The 23,070-nt window shown below is 41.1% G+C and overlaps 1 protein-coding gene across 2 annotated transcripts in view; it reads right to left on the bottom strand.

Moving 5' to 3' along the window:
* Window positions 1-23,070, bottom strand: part of TTC39B (tetratricopeptide repeat domain 39B) — a 133,382-nt gene that overhangs the window by 95,997 nt on the left and 14,315 nt on the right. For both annotated transcript variants that reach the window (XM_055294206.2, XM_063609165.1), the window contains exon 2: window positions 149-183. In XM_055294206.2, the coding sequence (XP_055150181.1) occupies window positions 149-183 (35 nt within the window). The remainder of the gene's footprint in view (window positions 1-148; window positions 184-23,070) is intronic.

The raw sequence follows: 23,070 nt of genomic DNA, 5'->3' as shown, positions 1-23,070 counted from the left end.
CATTCTCTTTAATTATAGAAAAGTGACTTTTTTTCTGAAAATAGCCACTGCAGTACTCTCCAAAAAATGAGAATGAAATATTTACTTTTTATGTAAGACAACAACCAATTTTTCTTTACTACATACTTTTTATTATGTTATTACTTACATTGAGATGGTTTCCAAGGCATCTTCGAAAATGTCCTGGGGGAAATAAAAAATACAATGAGTTTCTCAAGAATTCTAAATGGGTTTCTCAAGAATTCTAAAAGAGAAAATGAATACACGCATTGGGGAGAGCGGTCTTGGCAGGAAGGTATAGCAGGTAGTAGAATCAATCAACTTAATGCTCATGGAATTCTGTTCACAGAAATCAAGCACATGAATTTCAGTGAGGTTTAATTTTTTTTTTTAAATAAGGCTGGTAAAATACTCAGCAAGTGATCAAACTGGCCTAATTAAAGAGACTATGACGTCTTTCATGAAGTTACCTTTCACTCCTAAATCTCATTCATCCCAACTATAGAGTAAAATAAATAAGAGGACTTGCCCGATGTAGTCTTTTCTTTCTCCATGGCTAGCCAAGTGAGCATCCTCTGGGCCTTCATTTCACATATGGCACCACCCTCTCAGCTCGTCTCCCTGCCACCAGCCTTTCCCCCAGTTTACTCTGTGCCACACAGAATAGCCCTTTGCTTCATGCCACTGGCCTGATCACAGCTCCAACAGGAGAGAAATGCACACAGTCACATGCACTCAGAAGTCCACACACGCACTGCACACTCAGATACGGTGACTCACACGCAATCTCACAGTCACATATACAAATACACATGCACTCACTCAAAAAGTCACACATTCACAACAGCTCCCTCATAGCTGCAAAAACCAAACCTAAGCTCCTCATCCAGGTATCCGGGGTCCACCACAACCCAGCTTAATCTTCCAAGCATCCTTCTCTGACATCCCTACCACTCTCACCATAGCCCAAGCCATGAGACCTCCAAAGGGCCACCTCACTGGTCTCCCTACTCCTGTGCTTGACACCCTCCATTCAATTCTTCACATGACAACCATATCATTCTTTTACTTCATGTTTTCGAATAAGCATACACCATTCCGGTTTTCTTGACCTCTTCGAGAGCTTTCCGTTGCACTTAGAAAAATCCCAAACTCATTCTCCCTATCTACAGAGCCCCAAAACAGCCCTGCCAGCCTCTGACCACATCCCCTTACTCACTCGACTCCAGCCACAGGTCTTTCTTTCCATTCCTTGGACAAGTCAAACATCCCACAGTTCTCTGCACTGTCCCCTTTCTTATAATGTCCTTTGCTCAATTATTCCCATGGCTGACTCATTCTCATCCTTTGATTTTCAGCTTAGAAAGCTACCTCCTCAAGAAGAACATCTCTGATCACCCTAATTAAAATTACTAGGAATAGCAGCTTACTTACAGTTCCTCATCATTTCATTTGTTTCATTCATAGCACTTATAATAATCTCTAATGATCTTCCTTGTTTACTTGGTTACCCTCTGTCTCCATCAGAGCAGGCTCTTACACACACAGAAAAAACACCAGGGCTTCGCACCAGGGTTTGCTCAATAAATACTTGTTGCCTAATGAACGAATGAATGGAACCTGGACCGCCAAGGGACTTACCATATCACACCTCATTTAGAGTTATGCACAGAAATGAGGAAAGGGGGCTAGGGATCTTTTCCCTTGTGTGGCCATTAATACTGAACAAGGTTTAGACCATACTGGATTCTGCGGTGAGGCAGAAAAAACAAAAGTGTAAATACTAAAAAGAAGAACCTGGCCGGGCGCGGTAGCTCATGCCTGTAATCCCAGCACTTTGGGAGGCCGAGGCGGGTGGATCACAAGGTCAGGAGTTCGAGACCAGCCTGGCCCACATGGTGAATCCCTGTCTCTACTAAAAAATACAAAAAAATTAGCTGGGCGTGGTGGTGTGCACCTGTAATCCCAGCTACTTGGGAGGCTGAGGCAGGATAATCGCTTGAACCTGGGAGGTGGATGTTGCAGTGAGCTGAGATCGTGCCATTGCACTCCAGCCTGGGTGACAGAGTGAGACTCCGTCTCCAAAAAAAAAAAAAAAAAGAAGAAGAACCGACTAGCCCTGGTGGCTCACACCTGTAATCCCAACACTTTGGGAGGCCAAGGCCAGTGGATCACCTGAGGTCAGGAGTTTGAGACCAGCCTGGCCAACATGGTGAAACCCCATTCCTACTAAAAATACAAAAATTAGCCAGGCATGGTGGTGCATGTCTGTAATCCCAGCTACCTGAGGAGGCTGAGGCACAAGAATCACTTGAACTCAGGAGGCAGAGCTTGCAGTGAGTCAAGATTGCACCACTGCACTCCAGCCTGGGCAACAGAGCGAGACCCCATCTCAAGGAAAAAAAAAAGTTGTAAACAGTGGCAGAACGGAGTTTGAATTTGGGACCCTGACCTATTATTCTACATTAATATCATACTCCATAAGGGAGGTAAAATCAAGGGCCAGCACACAGGTTATCATGTGAGTAGTTACAGAGAAGGGAGGAAAACATATTCTCCAGGAACCCAAATCTCACTATGATAAGCCCAGCTCACATTCCCTCTGGCAGCTCTGCTGACTCCCTCTGCACTTACCTTTAACAATAATAGGGTACATGGACAGCCCACTCCTGGAAGCCTTCTGTGCCTTCTCCTCCTCCTCACAAACCTCAACATGGACACTAAAATACTTACTGAGTGAGCGACACAAAGGATAACTTGGGAAGCCAACCCTCCGTGTAAAGAAGATAAGACTAATAACTTTCATCTAAACAAGAAGTATTCCCACCCCTCCATCAAAAAAAGAAAAAAAAACAAAGAATATCAAGCCAGGTGGTGCACACCCATAGTCCCAGCTACTCGGGAGGCTGAGGTAGAAGGATGGCTTGAGTTCAGCCTGGACAGTATAGTAAGACCCTGCATCTAGTAACTTTTTTATTAAAAAAAAAAAAAACGATTTCGAGAATATCAAAACTCTCCATTTTGTTGAAACAGTAATCACAGGCAGAGAGTTTTCTAAATAAAGCATATATGACCATAAAGGCCAGACAAAAGGTGGAAGTGTCTTAATTTTAAAGAGAGGAAAGGTGAAGAGAAGAACTAAGATTTACTGAGTACCTATCAGGTGCCAGGCACCTTACAACCTTACAAAAGCTATCTCAGGTGTTCCTTCCAACATACAGCAAGTTAAGCCAGTTGTAGTTTAATCACTTGCCCAACATTACACAGCTGGTAAGTGAAGAAACTGGGGTTCAATCTCAGGTTTAACGCCAAAGTATTTTATTAATGTTAACACAAACTAACTAAAACTTGGAAATTAGATAGTTGGGCAGGATGGGGAGGGGGTGGGAGATGAAGGGGTGCCATATCCTCTCAATGTAATATGATAGCATTGTTTTACAAGCCTCCCAAGGATGATTTAACTCTCTAGAAGAATGTACTTGTGTTTAATTTTGCCGTCTGCTGTCTGATTGGAGTCCGCACACTGTGATGTTACATGTTGACTTACAGGTTTTTTAGTGGTGAAAAAGATTATCTCAAAGATTATGATTTTGCTGCTCTGTGAGACAGCAGTTCCCAACCTTTTTGGCACCAGGGACTGGTTTTGCGGGAGACAATTTTTCCACAGATGATGGGGGACAGTGAGGAGATGGTTTCAGGATGAAACTGTTCCACCTCAGATCATCAGACATTAGATTCTCATAAGGAGTGCGCAACCTAGATCCCTTGCATGCACATTTCACAATAGGGTTAGCACTCCTGAGAATCTCATGCCACCGCTGATCTAACATGGGATAGAGCTGTGGTAATGCTCGCCTGCCCACCACTCACCTCCTGCTGTGCAGCCTGGTTCCTAACAGGCTACAGACCAGTACCAGTCCACGGTCCAGGCACTGGGGAGCCCTGCTTTAAGGTATTACCCAGCTTTATGTATAACCTAGCAATCTTAATCTAACATTCTTCCCTCAGCCTATAAATACTAGTTCCTCAGATACTGTTTGGATCAATTTACCATTTCACTGGTTTTCTAACTGGAGGATGAAATAAAATTTTGACATGTTCATTTTATATCTTTATGAGAATCTTATTTCCAATTCTGGGAAATTATACTTGGACATGCAGATCACCAACCGCTCTCTCCCTGGGTACCAGCAAATACAGTTTCCTGCATCCTTGGGAAAAGTGATGTGGGGTCCATGTGGAGGATGAAACACTAAAAAGCAGAGACTGCTCATGCCTCTGTTCCATATCCCTATGGATGGACCAGTGCTTCCTTTTCCTCCTGTCTGTCTTGGTCCCCACACTCAGTTCAAATTCTATCCCTTTTCTGCTGCTGCCTCAGGAAGCTCCTTTTCCTTGTGTGAGATTCCCATCAGGGCCCTTAGGTTTGGCGCTGACAGCTATTCCACAGTCTCCCACCTGGCCCTCGGTAGACACGCATGTATTCTTCATGTAGCAGAACTAGATGTTTCCACCAAAGTCTCTTTGCTTCTCCATACTCACCATGAATTTCCTAGTGCTCCTCCAGTGTTGGTTTCCCTTAGCTCCCCAGTCCTGGTAGGCTCACCGTGTGCCCTCCAGTTACAACACGCACAGTCAGAGGAGCATCCAGACTCCTTCCACTGTAAGTAAAGTAAGACAGCAGAGCTCACACTGCCAACAAATACAATGTGTTACAGGAAAGCCTCGGAGTTTAGTTCCCTCCTTAAAGGCAGCTGCATTTGCCTGCCCTACTCCCATACCAGGGCCAACCTTGAAGTGCTACTACTGTAGGGCCTGGTGTAACAGATGTTTTCACTGAACCACACCTGGCTCCCAAATCATACACTGCCTCCAAACAGTATCTAACTTGTTCAAGAGCCTATCTTGACTCTCTAGTTGGAGTCAAGCACCATTCTACTCTTTATGAATCTGCTTTCTAGCCCAGCACAGTACTCTGTACTTCATGGACTCTTAGCAAATCATGGCTAGCTAACTGACTGGCTGAGCACCCTTGTCTAGAGGTGGAAGGTCCTCACCTTGAGCAGTTTCATTTTGCACATTAAAAAATGGGCTCACCTGTTAGTTGAAGGATTCCCTAGGTGAGCTGACAGATATAAGGCCAGCACCCAGGGCCTGCTGCCTCCTGGGAGATCAGCCTGAACCCTACCTCTGCCTCCAGATCATAGAAGCTGCCAACCTGATCGTAGAACTGACACAGAGTGAGGAAAGCTGCATCACCTACTAAGGCTTTTCCAAACAATTTCCATCTTAACTCGCTAACTTTGTCATATTCTGAGTAGCAAAAATGCATGCAAGAACATTTGAGTGAAAGAGCAGGTTCTTGATGTTCATTTAGAATCTTAATGAAGATATTAATGACAAAAGTGTTTACATTATTTTTATCTCTAGAGAACAAAGAGTAAAGATGACAAATATGCTATTAACAGTAGTAATGTCAATACTCTCCATTAACTGCCAAACAGATCAAATAGATTTACAAATTTTTCAGGCCTCCCTATCTGATTTTTAATTCACTTTGTGGTTTGAAAAGGAGTATGTGACAAATATTACTGCAAGAAGGAAAAGGAAGTAGGAAGTAACATGACAAAAAATAACGCCAGGTACTGTAAATCCACAAAGCTGTATCGCTTCTCTAGAACTCCGTTCCTCCCTCCTCCTCTGCGTTCCTCCCTCATCCTCTGCATTCCTCCTCCTCAGCCTCAGCCCTGTCCTCCATTTTACTATCTCTCACAGGGATGACTTCACAGGCCTAAGAACAGATGCTACCATGCTGTCATTTAACCACTGCACTTTAGCAAAGATGACAAGGTTTGAGAGGGCTTGCAGATACCTTCCTCCTCAATGAAGACCACCTGCCCACCCCCACACAACCAGGCCCCTTCTCACTGGAGCTTTCCCACCCAACATTCCATTCCACTGACCAATGAAGCTGTGTGTTTGGTATCATGGACTCAAAGAACGCTATAACTCGGCCGGGCACGGTGGCTCACGCTTGTAATCCCAGCACTTTGGGAGGCCGAGGCGGGCAGATCACGAGGTCAGGAGATCGAGACCACGGTGAAACCTCGTCTCTACTAAAAACACAAAAAATTAGCCAGGAGTGGTGGCGGGCGCCTGTAGTCCCAGCTACTCGGAGAGGCTGAGGCAGGAGAATGGCGTGAACCCGGGAGGCGGAGCTTGCAGTGAGCCGAGATCGCGCCACTGCACTCCAGCCTGGGTGACAGAGCGAGACTCCGTCTCAAAAAAAAAAAAAAAAAAAAAAAAAAAAAAAAAAAAAAGGAACGCTATAACTGTTGTTGAGAACTCTGGCAAGTGATGAATTATTTTAGGGCACATCTGGACCATTCCCATGGAGATGAGACATGAAGAGGATGCCCCAACGTCCCCCCAGCACTGAGGCAGAGATTAAGAGCCATGGGTATTAGGTTCTACGGAATACAAACACGTGTCTGCATGGCATCCACTCCTGTAAATCAAGATGTCCAAAATGGGAAACCAGACTGACATCAGAAGCATTATCACAGTGACTGACACACCTGGAGGATTCCTCAAATACTGAATTTCTCTCATAAAGAGAAACAGCACATTGCTAGTTAAAGGAATCATATGAGAAATGCATAAACGTAAGTCACATCACTCCCTATTAAAACTTGAATAAAGTATTGATTTTTCTAAGTCAGAATTAATTTAAAATACACCTTTATTATTGTGCAAAAATCATTTTATGAGACTAACGTGCTACCTACTGCGCTAAGGAGGCAACTAAAAATCATTTTAAAAATATATATGTACCCTGAGCTCATCTGTCAGGAATAATTTTTCATTCTGCTCACATTTATCATCCAATTCTCTGTAATCTATTTGTCAAGCTCAAAAAGTACTCCATGGCCTTCTACAGCATTTAAACTCTCCAACTAAATCCCAAGGACTACCAACCAGTCGCATCTTATCTGCAGTGCCACATGTTTTTAAGTTTCATATTGCGTGAAAGAGCATCGGTGTTCTTTGATGGCAAATGTAATAATCAGCTTCAGCTCCCCCATAACTGAGTTTGCAGGGGACAAGCACCCCTCATACCCTCCTTAAAGGATTAGCATCAAAGCAAGTCTTTTGTGAAACCTTAACTGACCTACAGAACTATTAAACAAAGGGAAAGAAAGCAATAGGGGCCCACACATTAGACACACTCACATTCCAAGTCCCCACCTGTAACGACTATTGTTGGTCCTTGCAGGGAACAAAACATGACCTTCTCAAATTTCAAGTGTCACATTATGACAATAATTCTCAAATACGGCAGACCAAAACAAGAAAAAAAAAAACTAACGCTAAGTTTATCTTCTTAATTTGTCCAGGTTTGTCAAATTCCAGGCAATAATTTTTTTAGATTTTTTTAATAGACTTAGAAAAAACTGGAGGTTTTCAAACATTTTTTCAGAAATAGGGATTAAAAAATAATAATAGCAAAACAACAGTAAAATCATCTGCCAAAACATAAAGCTCATGCTTTAGAAATTTTTAAACATTACAGCACTTTGGGAGGCCGAGGCGGGCAGATCACGAGGTCAGGAGATCGAGACCACGGTGAAACCCCGTCTCTACTAAAAATACAAAAAATTAGCCGGGCGTGGTGGTGGGCGCCTGTAGTCCCAGCTACTTGGAGAGGCTGAGGCAGGAGAATGGCGTGAACCCAGGAGGCGGAGCTTGCAGTGAGCCGAGATTGTGCCACTGCACTCCAGTCTGGGCGACAGAGCGAGACTCCATCTCAAAAAAAAACAAAAAACAAAAAAAAAAAAGAAATTTTTAAACATTCATCACTTGAGATTAAAAATAATTGTCCATATTCTCCAGGTGTAAGATTAATATAGTTCCCTGGTTGCTCCTGTGCCAGGTAAGTGCTCTCATATAATCCCACGTAAATTCTGTTCTTTTTTTCTTTTTTCTTTTTTCTTTTTTTCCCTGAGATGGAGTTTCACTCTTATTGCCCAGGCTGGAGTGCAATAGTGCGGTCTCAGCTCACTGAAACCTCCGCCTCTCAGGTTCAAGCAATTCTCCTGCCTCAGCCTCCCAAGTAGCTGAGATTACAGGCATGCACCACTACGCCCAGCTAATTTTGTATTTTTAGTAGAGACAGGGTTTCTCCAAGTTGGTAAGGCTGGTCTTGAACTCCTGACCTCAGATGATCTGCCCGCCTCAGTCTCCCAAAGTGCTGGGATTACAGGCATGAGCCACCGCGCCCAGCCAGTTCTGTGTTCTTTTGTATTGCTTTGTTTCTCTAGGCCTTAGGATTGATGAAGTAAGGTTATATGTTTTTTAAAGCTTCATTTTTACCAAAAAATCACAGTTCTAATAGTAGAAACTGGAGATATGGAGTAACAGGCATTTTAATGGGAAAGATTACTTTCTATGCATTTAGGAACTACCAGCATCGATATGCCAAGCGCTAGTGAAACTGTAACAAAAGAGTCCTTGCTTTAAGGAAGTCTCCTGGGAGAAGGAGAATACACTCATGATGAAACCACCAAGTAAAGAGACCTCACTTCATCAGGAGATAGAGGAAGGGAGGACATAAGGAGCTTGGTGGGGAAGGAATTAGGCAGGGGGAAATGTATAAGGTAAGGCCCCAAGGTAGAAAAGAGTTTACTACAGTCATGTTTTCTCCAGTTGTAAGAACAATAATGCCCACAGAGCTCACTATTATGGATTAAAGGAGCAGAGGAGGGATGGAAACATAGTCCATCTTCACTCACAGTGTTTATAAAGTGCTAGTAATAACGCAGCCTAAAAGTTATCTACACACAATGCCTTTAAGATATTTTTTGAAAAAATTTAAAAAGACCTCAGGAATACAGGAGCATTTTCAATGTCACATTTGTAAGAAACAAATGCTGATATATAAATACCATGGAACCATGACTGACTAACCAAAGTCCCCTCTGGGAGTAGGTAGTTTGCCGGTATAAAGGGCCCTGTGCCTTGATTTCAACTGTTACTATGTGGAAAAATTTAAGAAATTTAAGAGGTTATTAGTAGGACATCTTACTTAGTCTATAAATCTTTGGATTTGGCAGCAGGGTTATAATGAACTTGAGGAAAGGAGTGGGTTAAGCGCACCTGCCTGGCTCACCATTTGGTTTATCAAGTTCAGCATGGGAGGGCCAGATACAACACGAGCGTGCTTCAGGCCTGCTGTTCACCCATTCTCTCCTCCTTTTTCTTCCCTAGTATCCCTATAGAAAACTCTTTCCCCCTTCCACTCTGGTGTTATCTTCTGTAAATTGGAGATGCCCATAGTACCTGCCCTAGGAAGCTGTTGGGAGGACCAAGGGAGATCAGAGGGGAAAGTGCCTGGCACAGAGCCAGTGCCCATCAAGGTAGTCATGACTTGACGACATGAGCCCTCCCTTCTCTCACAAGCACAAAATACTCCTGGATGTGTCCACATAGTCACAGTACAAAGTCCATGTCACGTGCTCAAGTGTCTAGGAAGCAAATCTGCCTCTACTGCCTAAGTACTATGCACTATAAATAAATACACAAGTGATTTTAATTACACAGCCTGTGTAGTAGAGCGGAAAGCATAGATTTAGGCTTGGAGGTTAGACCTGTCTGGGACTGAATCCTGGCTCCACCTCTGACCCTAGGTGAGTCCAGCCCTTTCAATCCTCTACTTCCTGTTGTGTACAATAAAGATTCCAACCGCCCACTGGGATTGTAAGGATGTGAGATAATGCATAGAACAGGTCTGACTTAAAACAGGCTCAATAAATACAACTTCACAGGATATTAAATTCTCAGATATGGGACCAACCAGTAGACTCAGGAGACAGGGGTGGGATCCCTAATTATACTTCCTCAACAACTCTCTTCCACGTCAAAGATGCTGAGCCTCTTTTGGATGAGAGAAAAGCCAGGTGTGGGAATATTTACAGCAAACAGGTAGTGAAAAATGTTAACTGCCTTTGCCCTCTAGCCTTTCACTCCCAGACCTTTCTTACTAGTGGGTTGCCCAGCATAAAAAACATAATTTATGGGCCGAGTGCAGTGGCTTATGCCTGTAATCCCAGCACTTTGGGAGACAGAGGCAGGTGGATCACCTGAGGTCAGGAGTTCAAGACCAGCCTGACCAACATGGAGAAATCCCATGTCTACTAAAAATACAAAATTAGTTCGGTGTGGTGGCACATACCTGTAATCCCAGCTACTTGGGAGGCTGAGGCAGGAGAATCGCTTGAACCCAGGAGGCGGTGGTTGCAGTGAGCCAAGACAGCGCCACTGCACTCCAGCCCGGGCAACAAGAGCGAAACTCCGTCTAAAAACAACAACAAAAACAACAACATACATTTATGAGCACAGAGCCCAATGCCACACTGCTTCCTGGTAGCACAAAACCCATAAGTTATGGAACCTCTGCTCACCAAGGAGCAGGTAACCTTGGCCAACATGGTGAGACCTTGGCCAACACAGTGAGACCTTGGCCAACACACTCTAGTTCTCAGGGCTCCGGCCTCCTCATGAGTAAAGCAAAGAGGTTGGCACAGATACTATCCCTTATTCAAAATCCTAAGTTCTCTGAATTAAAGAGAAATCCTTCCCAAGACAGTGTTTGCCCATCACAAATGCTAAAATGTTCATTCATCCAAGGAAGGCTGGTATTCCCTTCAGAGAAGGGCTGCATCCAAATGGAGCACTGAGGTTTTCAAAGTTCAAGCCACATCAATGGGACTAACTTGATTCTCAATAGCTAGCTAGTGTTAAATGCCAAGCAAAGCAGTTCACACAATGATTCTCTGGAAATTTCCAACAACCAGCCAAGCAAAGAGAAATCATGAGAATTAAAAACGAACCACCAGATGTCACTGTCACAAAAAAAATTTGAATTGTATAACATTGCTTTAGTTTCTACTAACACACAGATTAGCGAGCTAAAAAAGAAATGAAAAGGTTAATTAATTATCGGTTATTTAATTTATGGAGGGGGGGAAAATGTTCCTTTTCTGTATTTCATTATAGAGTTGAGCTGCAGCTTAAGGCAGGGGTTAAGTCCTAAGGTCAGTATTTAAAAAGAAAAATCATGTATATATAGTCAATCTTAACACTGAACAAATACTTTAAATTGCCATTATCATAGAATACTCACAATTCTGGACATAACCCCACAGAGAAATAAGTATATACAAAAAATATGCATAATGATATATGGTATATAATAGAATGCATATGTAAAATACAACTTTTTTACAATTAGGTTATCACTGAAATTTAACATAAATGAGCAAATTATTTTACTCTCCTGTGCATATTTCTAAGTTACTGCTTTTACGGCTGTACAAAGCACCTTGTAAATCATTTACTATATCAAGCATACCTATCCTCTAGTGCCAACCCTACCCAATCTACCTAATTTACAGTAAACAGGAAAATCTGGGGCTGTTTTTGCAGGGAGCAATTTTACCCAAAACAAACAACAACAAACAAAACAAAGAGACTGACTTTTAACATTTTAATGTTTAATTTTAAAACCATCACCAGTGGAGATATTTTTTAATTAAAAGGAACAGAGCCTTACACAGTTTCTTCCTATAAATAATCATAAGTTCCATCTATTAACACCTAGGCACTATGTTGAATACTCACATGCTTATTTCTAATTCACAAATACTCATAAAAATTGAGCATTTCACCTCTACAATTACTACTATGTTCTAATAATAACAGCAACAATAACAGGTAACACTACTGAATGCCAAGCATTGCTCTAAATCCTTAACATGTGTTAACTCATTTAATCTTCATCATGACCCTAAAAGATAGGACTATCATAATGTCCAAATGAGGAAACTAAGGCTCAGAGATTTAATTAACTTATCCATAAATGGGCCTCAATTTTTCCATCTGTGCAATGGGAATAATACCACTTAATTTACAGCATTGTGAGATTTTAACCAATATAATATATTTAATGCAGTTAGCACAGTATCGACAAAACAGACACTTAATAAATCATCTCCACTTTTATTAAAGTGTTTCTGCAGTTGAAAGTCTCTGGTGTAGCCCAGGGTGAGCAAAAAGAAACCTCTTGCATGATCTTGCTCCACACTTGAACTATCCAGCTATAACAGAAAATTGGCAGAGTTAGCAGTCCCTTACTTGTAGCTCTGCTCCAAAGTAAATGTCTCAAAAAGAGAACACAAAACTTTATCACTCAATATGAGTGTTTAGAAGAGGCAATTCCCAAAGAGTAAGGCTTCAAAGATGATCTCAAACTGAGAAATCCTATAATTTGGGAGACAGAAGGTAAAGGGACTTGAGCTCACAAGCTTAGAACCACTCTATCTGGGTTCAAATCTCAGTTTCACCACCCACTAGCTCTGTGATCTTGAGCAAGCTATTTTCCTTAGGACCTCAATTTCCCATCTCGCTCAGCTGTCCATAGATTAATGTCAGATGTGAAAAGCACTTAGAACAATGCATCCAGTAGAAAGATGAGTTATCACTATTATTGTTGTGCCTTGAATCTCCTAATGGTACTGGTGAGTGGCACTATGTGCTGCAGCCTGGGAAAGTTTAGGAAGTGGACCAGGCACAATGCGTGGCACTAAGAATCCTAAGTCACCTTCTCTGTGGCTGACATGTCCTGATGTCACCAAACAGATCAGTCTATTACTATTAGTGTCAGGAAACTACAAACAGAGCCAAATTCCACCTGCTGCCTTTTCTTTTTTTATAAATAAAGTTCTTTTTTTTCCTTTCTTTTTTTTTTTTGAGATGGAGTCTCACTCTGTCACCCAGGCTGGGGTGCAGTGGCATGATCTTGGCTCACTGCAACTTCCACCTCCCGGGTTCAAGCGATTCTCCTGCCTCAGCCTCCAGAGTAGCTGGGATTACAGATACATGCCACCACACCCGGCTAATTTTTTTGTATTTTTAGTAGAGACAGGGTTTTGCCATGTTGGCCAGGCTGATCTCGAACTCCTGGCCTCAAGTAATCGGCCTTCCTGGGCCTCCCAAAGTGCTGGGATTACAGGTGTGAGCCACCACGCCTGGCCTGTAAATAAAGTGATATTGAAACACAGCCATAACTCAATCAATTGACATATTGTCTAAGGCTGCTTTCCTGTAACAATCACAAACTGCACAGCTGCAACTGAGATCACAGGGTCCTCAAAGCCAAATATATTTACTCTGTCCCTTTACAGAAAAAGTTTGCCTACCTTTGCACAATGGATGAAACATAAGGTTTCCTTCCCTACCGCATTGGATGCTTTGAGGATAGAGTGAGAAACAAATGTCAAAAATCTATAAAGTTTAAAGCGTTGGCAAATATGAGAAATTATTTAGCCCAAAAAACTCACTGCCTTCAAGATTTACATTCAAGGGAGAAGTAACACTAAGAACAAAGACTGCAGAGTCCCGCCATCAGCTCCATCACTTATCAATTATGTGTGGCCCCAACAGTGATGATGATACCCCGCTTTTTTAGCTGACACCACCAAGCAGCCTCCTGGCCGTTGGTATGGTTGCTGCAGCTAGCTGGCGGAACAGGGGCCAGCAGGGGAGTTTGCTAGAAGAGGGTCAGGAGTGGCAGTGGGTATCCCTAAAAGTTAATATATTGAGAACTTAGCTTGAGTCTGGTCCTTCCCAATTCCAAAAGTAGGAGTAAAGAATGGGAATGCTTGCGGTGGGGTTCAGTAGAATGCCTCTCTCAGGGCTCCCCCTACCATTTTAGAGAGTCGAGGCACCAGCCATTCTTGCCAGTCTCATCACAGTGCTTCCCAAAGAGACTGTTTTGTGTGTTGAAAAGATGAAAAACAATGCAATTATCCCAAACAGTATTGAGAAGAATAATTTATTTATTTTTTCTTTCTTTTTCGTCTTTTTTGTTTAAATCATCAGTCCCTATTCTGGAAGAGGCACATCCCAGCATCTAGCCCAGATGTCCTTTTCTGCAATAGTTATTTTAACAAACTTTTTTTATTTCCTTCCTTTTCTCTTCCTAAACTAAAGGGAAAAAAAAACTAAAAAACAACAACAACAACAAAAACCCACTGTGTGTGGTCTTGGGCAAGCTACTTAATTTCTCTAAGATTCATATTCATCATCTGTAAAATGGGAATAACAGTGCCATCAAACTCATGGGGTTGAAGAATTAAATGAGATGTACATAGGGTTTAACATGATGCCTATCCACAGTAAGTACGAAATAATGTCAGCTCCCATTAAATTATTATTTTCATTATGATTACTGCAGGGAAAAGTTGTGTGTCCATACTGGACCACTCATACAGTGCCCTCCCTCTCTTGGTATCTATCCTTATAGGTAATTTTGGGATTAGCAAAGCAGAGATGCTGAGAAGTTAAATCTGTCCTTTTGGGGCAATCTAAGGGAGAAAAGCTTAAGACTTCTATATATTAATTTCTGCAAAGACTAAATTATCCTCCACTCCTACCAACATCCCCCCTGCAACAGCAAAAAAAAAAAAAAAAAAAAAAAAAAAAAATGGCAAAAAGCTAAATGCCTCTTCTGCATTTTTTTTTTTCTTTTTGAGACAGGGTCTCACTCTGTCACTCACGCTGGAGTGCAGCGGCACAATCTTGGCTCACTGCAATCTCCATCCCCAGGTTCAAGCAATTCTCCCACTTCAGCTTCCCTGAATAGCAGGGACTACGGGCACATGCCACCTAGTTCGGCTAATTTTTGTATTTTTTGGTAGAGGTGGGGTTTCACTATGTTGGCCAGGCTGGTCTCAAACTCCTGACCTCAAGTGATCCACCCGCCTCAGCCTCCCAAAGTGTTGGGATTACAGGCATGAACCACCACACCCAGACTTACCTACACATTTTATTATGTAGAAAAACTTTCAATTATACTGTAAAACAAATTAACTTGTTTTACAGTTAAAAGAAATATAACTATAAATTAATTTGTTCACCAAATTGCTTGATGAACCAATATTATTATTAGTAAAATGCTGACATTTTGGTTTCTAACAAGAAGCAATTAAACTCAAAACTCGCAAAAAACAGAGACTGCCAGAAGTGATAATTAGTATAACAGACCATATAACTAGTATCTCAAATTTCATATACGTTATCCACCAAAAAATGAATTAAAAATTCTAAACATGTTAAAAGACAAAGACTAACACTCTGGTAAAACAAATGCAGTAAAAGGAATTTGAAATGACTGCAGAGGGATAGATACCAAGGAACCTTGGGGGCTCATAGAAATGTTCTGTCTTAGTTGTACTGGTGATTAAATGGGTGCATATATTTATAAAACTTAATCTTAACATGGTGCTACTCTTTGCACGTACTCTTAACATGGGTTTTATTGCATGTAAGTTATACCACGAGAAAGGTGGTCTTCAAAAGAATTTGGGAAAAATAATTCTAAAATTCCATATGAGGTGTTAAAAATTTGGATGCTAACGAAGTCACAATAGTGGCTAACACACACTCTACAACACTCTATGAGCCAGATACTGCTCCACAAACTTTTACATATAACAACTGATTTGCTCTTCATAAAAACCCTCGGTAGTGGCTTCATACTCTACTCAGTTTACGTATGATGAAACTGGAGCACAGAGAGGTTAAGTAACTCAACCAAGGTCACAAAGCATGTAAGTGGCAGAATCAGGATTTAAATCTGCAGAGTCCAGCTTCAGGATCTGATCTACACTCATTCTCATTAAAGCTTTTAAAACTATGTTTGAGAAACAAATTTTGTAAACTCAACAAACTGAGCTATTTGACAAAGTGAACTTCATCAAACTGAGCCAGAGCCGTACAGACACTGTAACTTTTCTTCACACCGTATTTCTCAATCATAATTACAAAATTAGGTACAATTATTTGTTTCACGTCTGCCCTCCCTCCAGGCGGCATTTACCATAAGGCATATCTATAAGCTCTATCCACAAGCACCAAGCACCATGCCTACCCACAGCAACCGCACCAAGATAATACTGGAAGGAATCAATAAAGAAATAAATGAATGGGTACAGGAATACACTAATGTGTTTATTTACGTATCAAGTGTAATATCACTAAAGACAGAAATTTTATTCACAAGTGTATATAAGTATGCTATTTCTTAAATGAATGCAAGGCTATTCTGATTAATAAGCTATAACACTGCCATAGAACATATCATTTCTCTGTCACTATGGGGATATACATAATATTTTTTAAGCACATCTCTACACCAAGCATTAGCTTTTGCACTTTCATGCATTGTCTCATTTAAACCTGACATTTCTCTAAAATAGGTGCGATTATCATTCCCACAACTAACAACTGGTTTATACACAGGCCTATTTGACTCCATAGCCTCAGTTCCTTTTCATGCCAGGAGAACTTTTTACATACAGAGAACTCAGTCAGTAAAATTCGCAGCAGAACTCTCAGTGGAACCTGACAAGTAGTTCTAAAGTTATCAAGAAGGAAAAAAATTGTAGGATTTGCCCTGACAAATCGAAACTATGGAATTGGCACAGGAACATATATAGAGATCAACAGAACATAATAAAGAATACAGACAGGGATTCCTGTGCATATCGGAATTTGATTATTCAGTTAAGATTTTACATTACAGAGAAAATATTTAATAATTGATGCTAAGGATATTCGTTGTCTACTAAGACAAAAATGAAATTAAACCCATATACAAGTTTCCATATAAAGAAATAAATATAAAAATTTAAAAAATGAGTATTTTTTTAAATAATCTTAAAACAGAGATAGTCTTTCTAAGCAAAACACAAAGACCAGAAGCCTTAAAGAAAACAGTAAAAGATTTTGCTACATAAAAATTTAAAACTTCTAAGACAAGCGACTGGCTAGGATAAAATAATTAAGGCACTTTAACAGGCAAAACAATTACTATTTAGAATAAACAAAGAACACTCCTACAGGTCATAAGAAATAGACAACCAAAAAGGACAACAGATAAAGGGTGTGACATGCACTCGTGCACTGAAGAAGAAATCCACTAGCCAATAAACGTGGAAATGTGCACTTAAAAAGTCATATTATTTTTGTCCCTGTGATTGGCAAAAATTTACAAGGTTGATAATATCCACAGTTGGCAGAGATGCCGGAAAATAAGTGTATACTATCATTACAGTCTGTTTAGAAGTCCGTTTTGCAGGACCTATTAAAAAATGTAAACACACGTACATTGACACAGCAATACTACTTCCAGGATGCATTATTAAAATTTTCATGTACCACGGTTTCACGTACCAAGATTATGATACACACTGTGCTGCGAAAGAAATTAGAATTAGACCCAAATGATCTTCAATAGACAATTAAATTATAGTACAATTACCCAACTCTCTTCAGACATTATATAAATAAAGCAAACAGTAAAAACATATCTCTAAAATATATTAAGTGAAAAACGTAATCCTGGGAAAGGTGTAGGGTACAAAATCCCATTTATTTTAATAAAAGCTGGATTTACATTTATTTAACAAAAGCCAGATTTGCAGATTTCTACGACTAGAAAGTCACAACCAAATTCTTAAGCTGGTTTCTTCTGAGGAGAGTAAGGGAGGGAATATAGTAAAGGCAAAAATCATGTTTGGCTTCTGAAGGATTTAAATCTTTTACAGTGAGAATAATTTTATGTATTACTATATATGTAAAAATAATGAGCAATTTAAATAATATTAAAAAGGTTAAAGTATTACTTCAAGACAAGCAAATCGAACGCACCTAGAGAAAAATTCAAGCCCATTAAGGTAAGACAACATTTCAGCTAAATTTGTTTTATAACTAAGATCCTTTCGGCCGAACTCGGTGGCTCACGCCTGTAATCCCTGAACTTTGGGAGGCCGAAGCGAGCGGATCACGAGGTCAGGAGATCAAGACCATCCTGGCTAACATGGTGAAACCCCGTCTCTACTCAAAATACAAAAACAAAATTAGCCGGGCATGGTGGCAGGCGCCTGTAGTCCCAGCTACTTGGGGTGGGGGGGCTGAGGCAGGAGAATGGCGTGAACCCGGGAGGCAGAGCTTGCAGTGAGCCAAGATCGCACCACTGCACTCCAGCCTGGGTGATAGAGCAAGACTCCGTCTCAAAAAGGAAAAAAAGAGATCGTTTCATGCCCAGTGTATTTGTTTGTCTACTTTCAGTCTCTAGACAACTTTTTAAAAACTTTATATTTAGAAATAAGTTCAAACTTACCAAAAAGTTGCCAGAATAAGAATATACACACAACTAAATGATAAATGCTTGAAGTAATAGATACCCCAATTACCCTGATGTGATTACTACACATTGTATGCCTGTAGCAAAATAACACATGTACGGTATAAATGTATATGCCTATTATGTACCCATAATTAAGAATTGTTTTAATTTTTAAAAGAATATACAGGCCAGGAGCGGTGGCTCACGCCTGTAATCCCTGCACTTTGGGAGGCCAAGGCGGGCAGATCACGAGGTCAGGAGATCGAGACCATCCTGGCTAACACAGTGAAACCCTGTCTCTACTAAAAATACAAAAAAATTAGTCGGGCGTGGTGGCAGGCGCCTGTAGTCCCAGCTACTCAGGTGGCTGAGGCAGGAGAATGGCGTGAACCCGGGAGGTGGAGCTTGCAGTGAGCCGAGATCGCGCGACTGCACTACAGCCTGGGGGACAGAACGAGATTCCATCTCAAAATAAAACATAAAAAAAAAAAAAAGAATATACAAAGGACACCTGTGTGCCATTTACCAAATTTATCTATTGTGAACATTTTGCCCCATCTGCTTATAATCTGCTCTGTCACCCTCTCCACCTCCTTTTCCCTTCCTATCAATCAGTCTAGCCAAACAGTATTTTTTTTTCTGAACCATTTGAGAGCGAATTGTAAACCCTGTGATCCTTTACCTCTAAATACTTCAGTGCATGTTTCCTAAAAATAAGGATATCCTCTGACATCGCCACAGTGGAGTTCTCTACTTCCATAAATTAAACTACTTTACACTATTGCCCACAATCCAATTCTGTCAACTGACCCAGCAATATCCTTCACAGCATTTTCTCCCCTACAGAACAGGAATCAGTCTAGGCTCAGCTTTCGCATCTGGCGGTCACAACTCTTTAGCCTCCTTTAATCTGAAACATTTTCACAGCCCTTATGTTTTATGATACCAGCAGTCTTGGAGACCACAGCCTTTCTCTCTTTTAAACAGTAGTATCTTCCTGTTCCTCATTTAAAGTTTCTCTGATGTTTCCTTGTGATTAGAGTCAGGTTAGATGACTACAGAATAGACAGTGTCCTCCTAAGGGCATCTATATCCAGAGGCACAGATGTTCATCTGCTTCCACCTGTGATGTTAATTTTGGCCACCTGGTCAAGGTGTTGTCCTATTTCTCCACTGCATAGTTACTATATTTGTCTTGCAACTAATAAGAAGTCTCCGGTGAGATAGTGTAAGATAGGTAAACATCATGTTCCTCACCCAAAGTAGCCCTAGATTTAGCACCTAGGGTGGTACTGCCTGACTCAATATTTACAATGACGCTGAAACTGAGCTTCCAAAATCAGCACTCCTTCCATTTCTGCCAATCTGTCTCTGGCATTCTACTAAAGCAAAAGTCTTCCATCTCCCTCATTTAGCTGTCTAGTTATTTCTTTATCATCCATATGCACTCAGGGATTCCTATTACTTTCTATGGCCCATAATACTCTACTGTTCTTAATTATTTTGTTGCTCAAATTGTCCCAAATTTGGCCTGGGGAACTTCTAAATTTCTCATAATTTATCCCCTCTCAGAAAATTCTAATACCTAGAACTAGCTTATTATGAGAATTCTGTTTTGTCAAGGAATCTTAGAAGGCTAAGGCATAGCTAAACTTCAGCAATAAGACTTATTTTTCTAATTCTTTTTCATTCCAAAATGGACTTTATTAAAATGAAGATACTGGAGGTCTGCTTGATTTGCCATTGTCTAAAGCTGAGTTTCATTACTAAATCTTAACTGATCTGTTTACTCTTTGCTCTAAATGCTTGGAGGGGAGCCCAAAGGGCCATCAGTATTTGAATGAGAATAATAGCGTATATGGCTAAAACACAATCTCTTAAAATCATTTCTCATTAAGAGAGAGGGAGAGAAATCTCTAGTGACATCTAACAAAGCTGAATGGTCAATCTGAAAATAAAGAACTGCCAAAATTAAGAAAGCTGAGAAATAGCTAGAGACAACAGAACAGGTCAATCGTAACAGAGTTACGGAAGAGATGATTGTCTCCAATTGCCACAGTTGAAATGGAATGCTTTGTGGTCTTTAACAAAGAGATAAGAGATCATTAGGCATGTCACATGTCCCTCTGTCTTAAAATGTCAGAGCCTAATCTATTGCCATGTGGTACTCGCTTCCCCAAGCTTACAGACCTAAAGTACCCTCTTGGACTGGGCTTGCATATATCAAACAGGGGCACCTTCATTTAAGTTAAAGTGTAAGCTCCTCTGCCATAAACTATAAAGGGAGGTAAAGACAAGAAAACCTTTAGAAAAAAAAATGATTCTTTCTGGCTGGGCACAGTGGCTCACAAGGTCAGGAGATTGAGACCATCTTGGCTAATACGGTGAAACCCCGTCTCTACTAAAAAATACAAAAATTAGCCAGGCATGGTGGCGTGGGCCTGTAGTCCCAGCTACTCGGGAAGCTGAGGCAGGAGAATGGTGTGAACCCGGGAGGCGGAGCTTGCAGTGAGCCGATATGGCGCCACTGCACTCCAGTCTGGGCAACAGGGTGAGACTCCGTCTCAAAAAAAAAAAAAAAAAAAAAAAAAAACCATAAAAAAATGATTCTTTCTAAGCTAGTAGCTTTACTTTGTAAATTTCAAATAAAATTAGCTACACAATTAAGCTTGTGGAACCCGACACCTTAATAAAGTCATTTCTACCATTTGTGAAATCAAACTATATTTTGATAGATTGCCAGATGAAAAAGCATACCAAGAATCTCAATGTTTTCTATCGTTGTGAGAAATACCAATACATCCATATGATACGGACAGGAGACATGGAAATACTGGATAGAAGAGAGCAGTTCCCCAGCAAAGGCCCCATTCTCAGGCCTCAAAACCCACAGCCCTAAATGAGAATGGGCATTCCTATTCCTGTTTTTGCACCCAAAAGTTACCTTTTGGCCCACCACATCCCCTATCCTGTACCCATATAAATGCCAAAACCTCAGCTCCACAAGGAAATGAACAGAAGAGCAGAAGAATGGCAGAATGGCACAGCAAAGAGAAGAGAAGGAGTATCTGAACATCATCGAGAGGAGTTCAGCTGGGGATGGTTGGAGAGGAGATTGGCTGCTGGACAACCACATTCCAGGGGAAGATCATCTTCCCACTCTATCCCCTTCCAGCTCCCCATTCATCCCACTGAGAGCCACCTCCACCATTCAATAAAGGCCCCACATTCATCCTTCAAGTCCATGTGCAACCTGATTCTTCCTGGACACTGGACAAAGGCCTGGGTACCAAGAGGACACTGAGCTGGTTAACACTTAAGCCATCCGTGGACAGCAAGGTTAAAAGAGCACACTGTAACACATGCCACTTGGGCTTTGGGAGTCACAGACACCCACCCACTGGATGCTGCCATGAGGCTAGAGCCCAGGGGCACTTGCCCCAGCTTCTGCACCTGCCCATCTGTGTGCTCCCCCTCCCATAAGGGGTTTGAGCATGCACGGCAGCCGAACAGACAAGCCACACCCATCACACATCCCATGAGGGCAGTCAGGGAACTCTCATAGGCTATTATTACTAAATAAGCAAGTTGTTAGAAATGTGAACACCCCAGACCTCTAGCAGCACTTAATTACATGCTTTTAAAGAATAATTATCCCTATTTTTGTGAATGTTCCTTATCTACCCCAGGCAGCAAGTTGCATACATTATATCATTTAGCCCCACTGTATAAGTGAGGAAACTGTGGCTCAAAGTGTCTTGCCCTTGGTTACCTGGCTTCAGCCAGTCCTCCAAAAGGACATTTACCAGTGTTGGTATTTTAAAATAAAAACAAAACCTTTCCTCCCAAAAATAAAACGACTATCAGTAAACGAATATTTAATACCAAAATGTTCAATATGGCTAGTTGTAGTATTTTAAATAATCTTATTATGATTCTTTCCTGCTCTGTAAAACTCTAGTCATATGAATGTACTTACAAAAAGTAAACTTTATACACAAATGCTAATGAAATTAATGGATGCAAATAAGTATTTAAAGTATGTCAGGCACTGAGGCACCAGAGCTGCACACAGCCACTATGAGGCGGACATTAGAATCCCCATTTGGGGATCTAATTAAACTAAAGAGCTTCTGCACAGCAAAAGAAACTACCATCAGAGTGAACAGGCAACCTACAGAATGGGAGAAAATTTTTGCAACCTACTCATCTGACAAAGGGCTAATATCCAGAATCTACAATGAACTCCAACAAATTTACAAGAAAAAAACAAACAACCCCATCAACAAGTGGGCAGAGGACATGAACAGACACTTCTCAAAAGAAGACATTTATGCAGCCAAAAAACACATGAAGAAATGCTCATCACTGGCCATCAGAGAAATGCAAATCAAAACCACAGTGAGATACCATCTCACACCAGTTAGAATGGCCATCATTAAAAAAGCAGGAAACAACAGGTGCTGGAGAGGATGTGGAGAAATAGGAACACTTTTACACTGTTGGTGGGACTGTAAACTAGTTCAACCATTGTGGAAGTCAGTGTGGCGATTCCTCAGGGATCTAGAACTAGAAATACCATTTGACCCAGCCATCCCATTACTGGGTATATACCCAAAGGACTATAAATCACGCTGCTATAAAGACACATGCACACGTATGTTTATTGTGGCACTATTCACAATAGCAAAGAGTTGGAACCAACCCAAATGTCCAACAACGATAGACTGGATTAAGAAAATGTGGCACATATACACCATGGAATACTATGCAGCCATAAAAAATGATGAGTTCATGTCCTTTGTAGGGACATGGATGAAACT

Source organism: Symphalangus syndactylus, chromosome 9 (genome assembly GCF_028878055.3).
Source record: "Symphalangus syndactylus isolate Jambi chromosome 9, NHGRI_mSymSyn1-v2.1_pri, whole genome shotgun sequence".
Classification (NCBI taxonomy): Eukaryota; Metazoa; Chordata; class Mammalia; order Primates; family Hylobatidae; genus Symphalangus; species Symphalangus syndactylus.
This window is presented reverse-complemented; position numbering and strand designations above follow the sequence as displayed.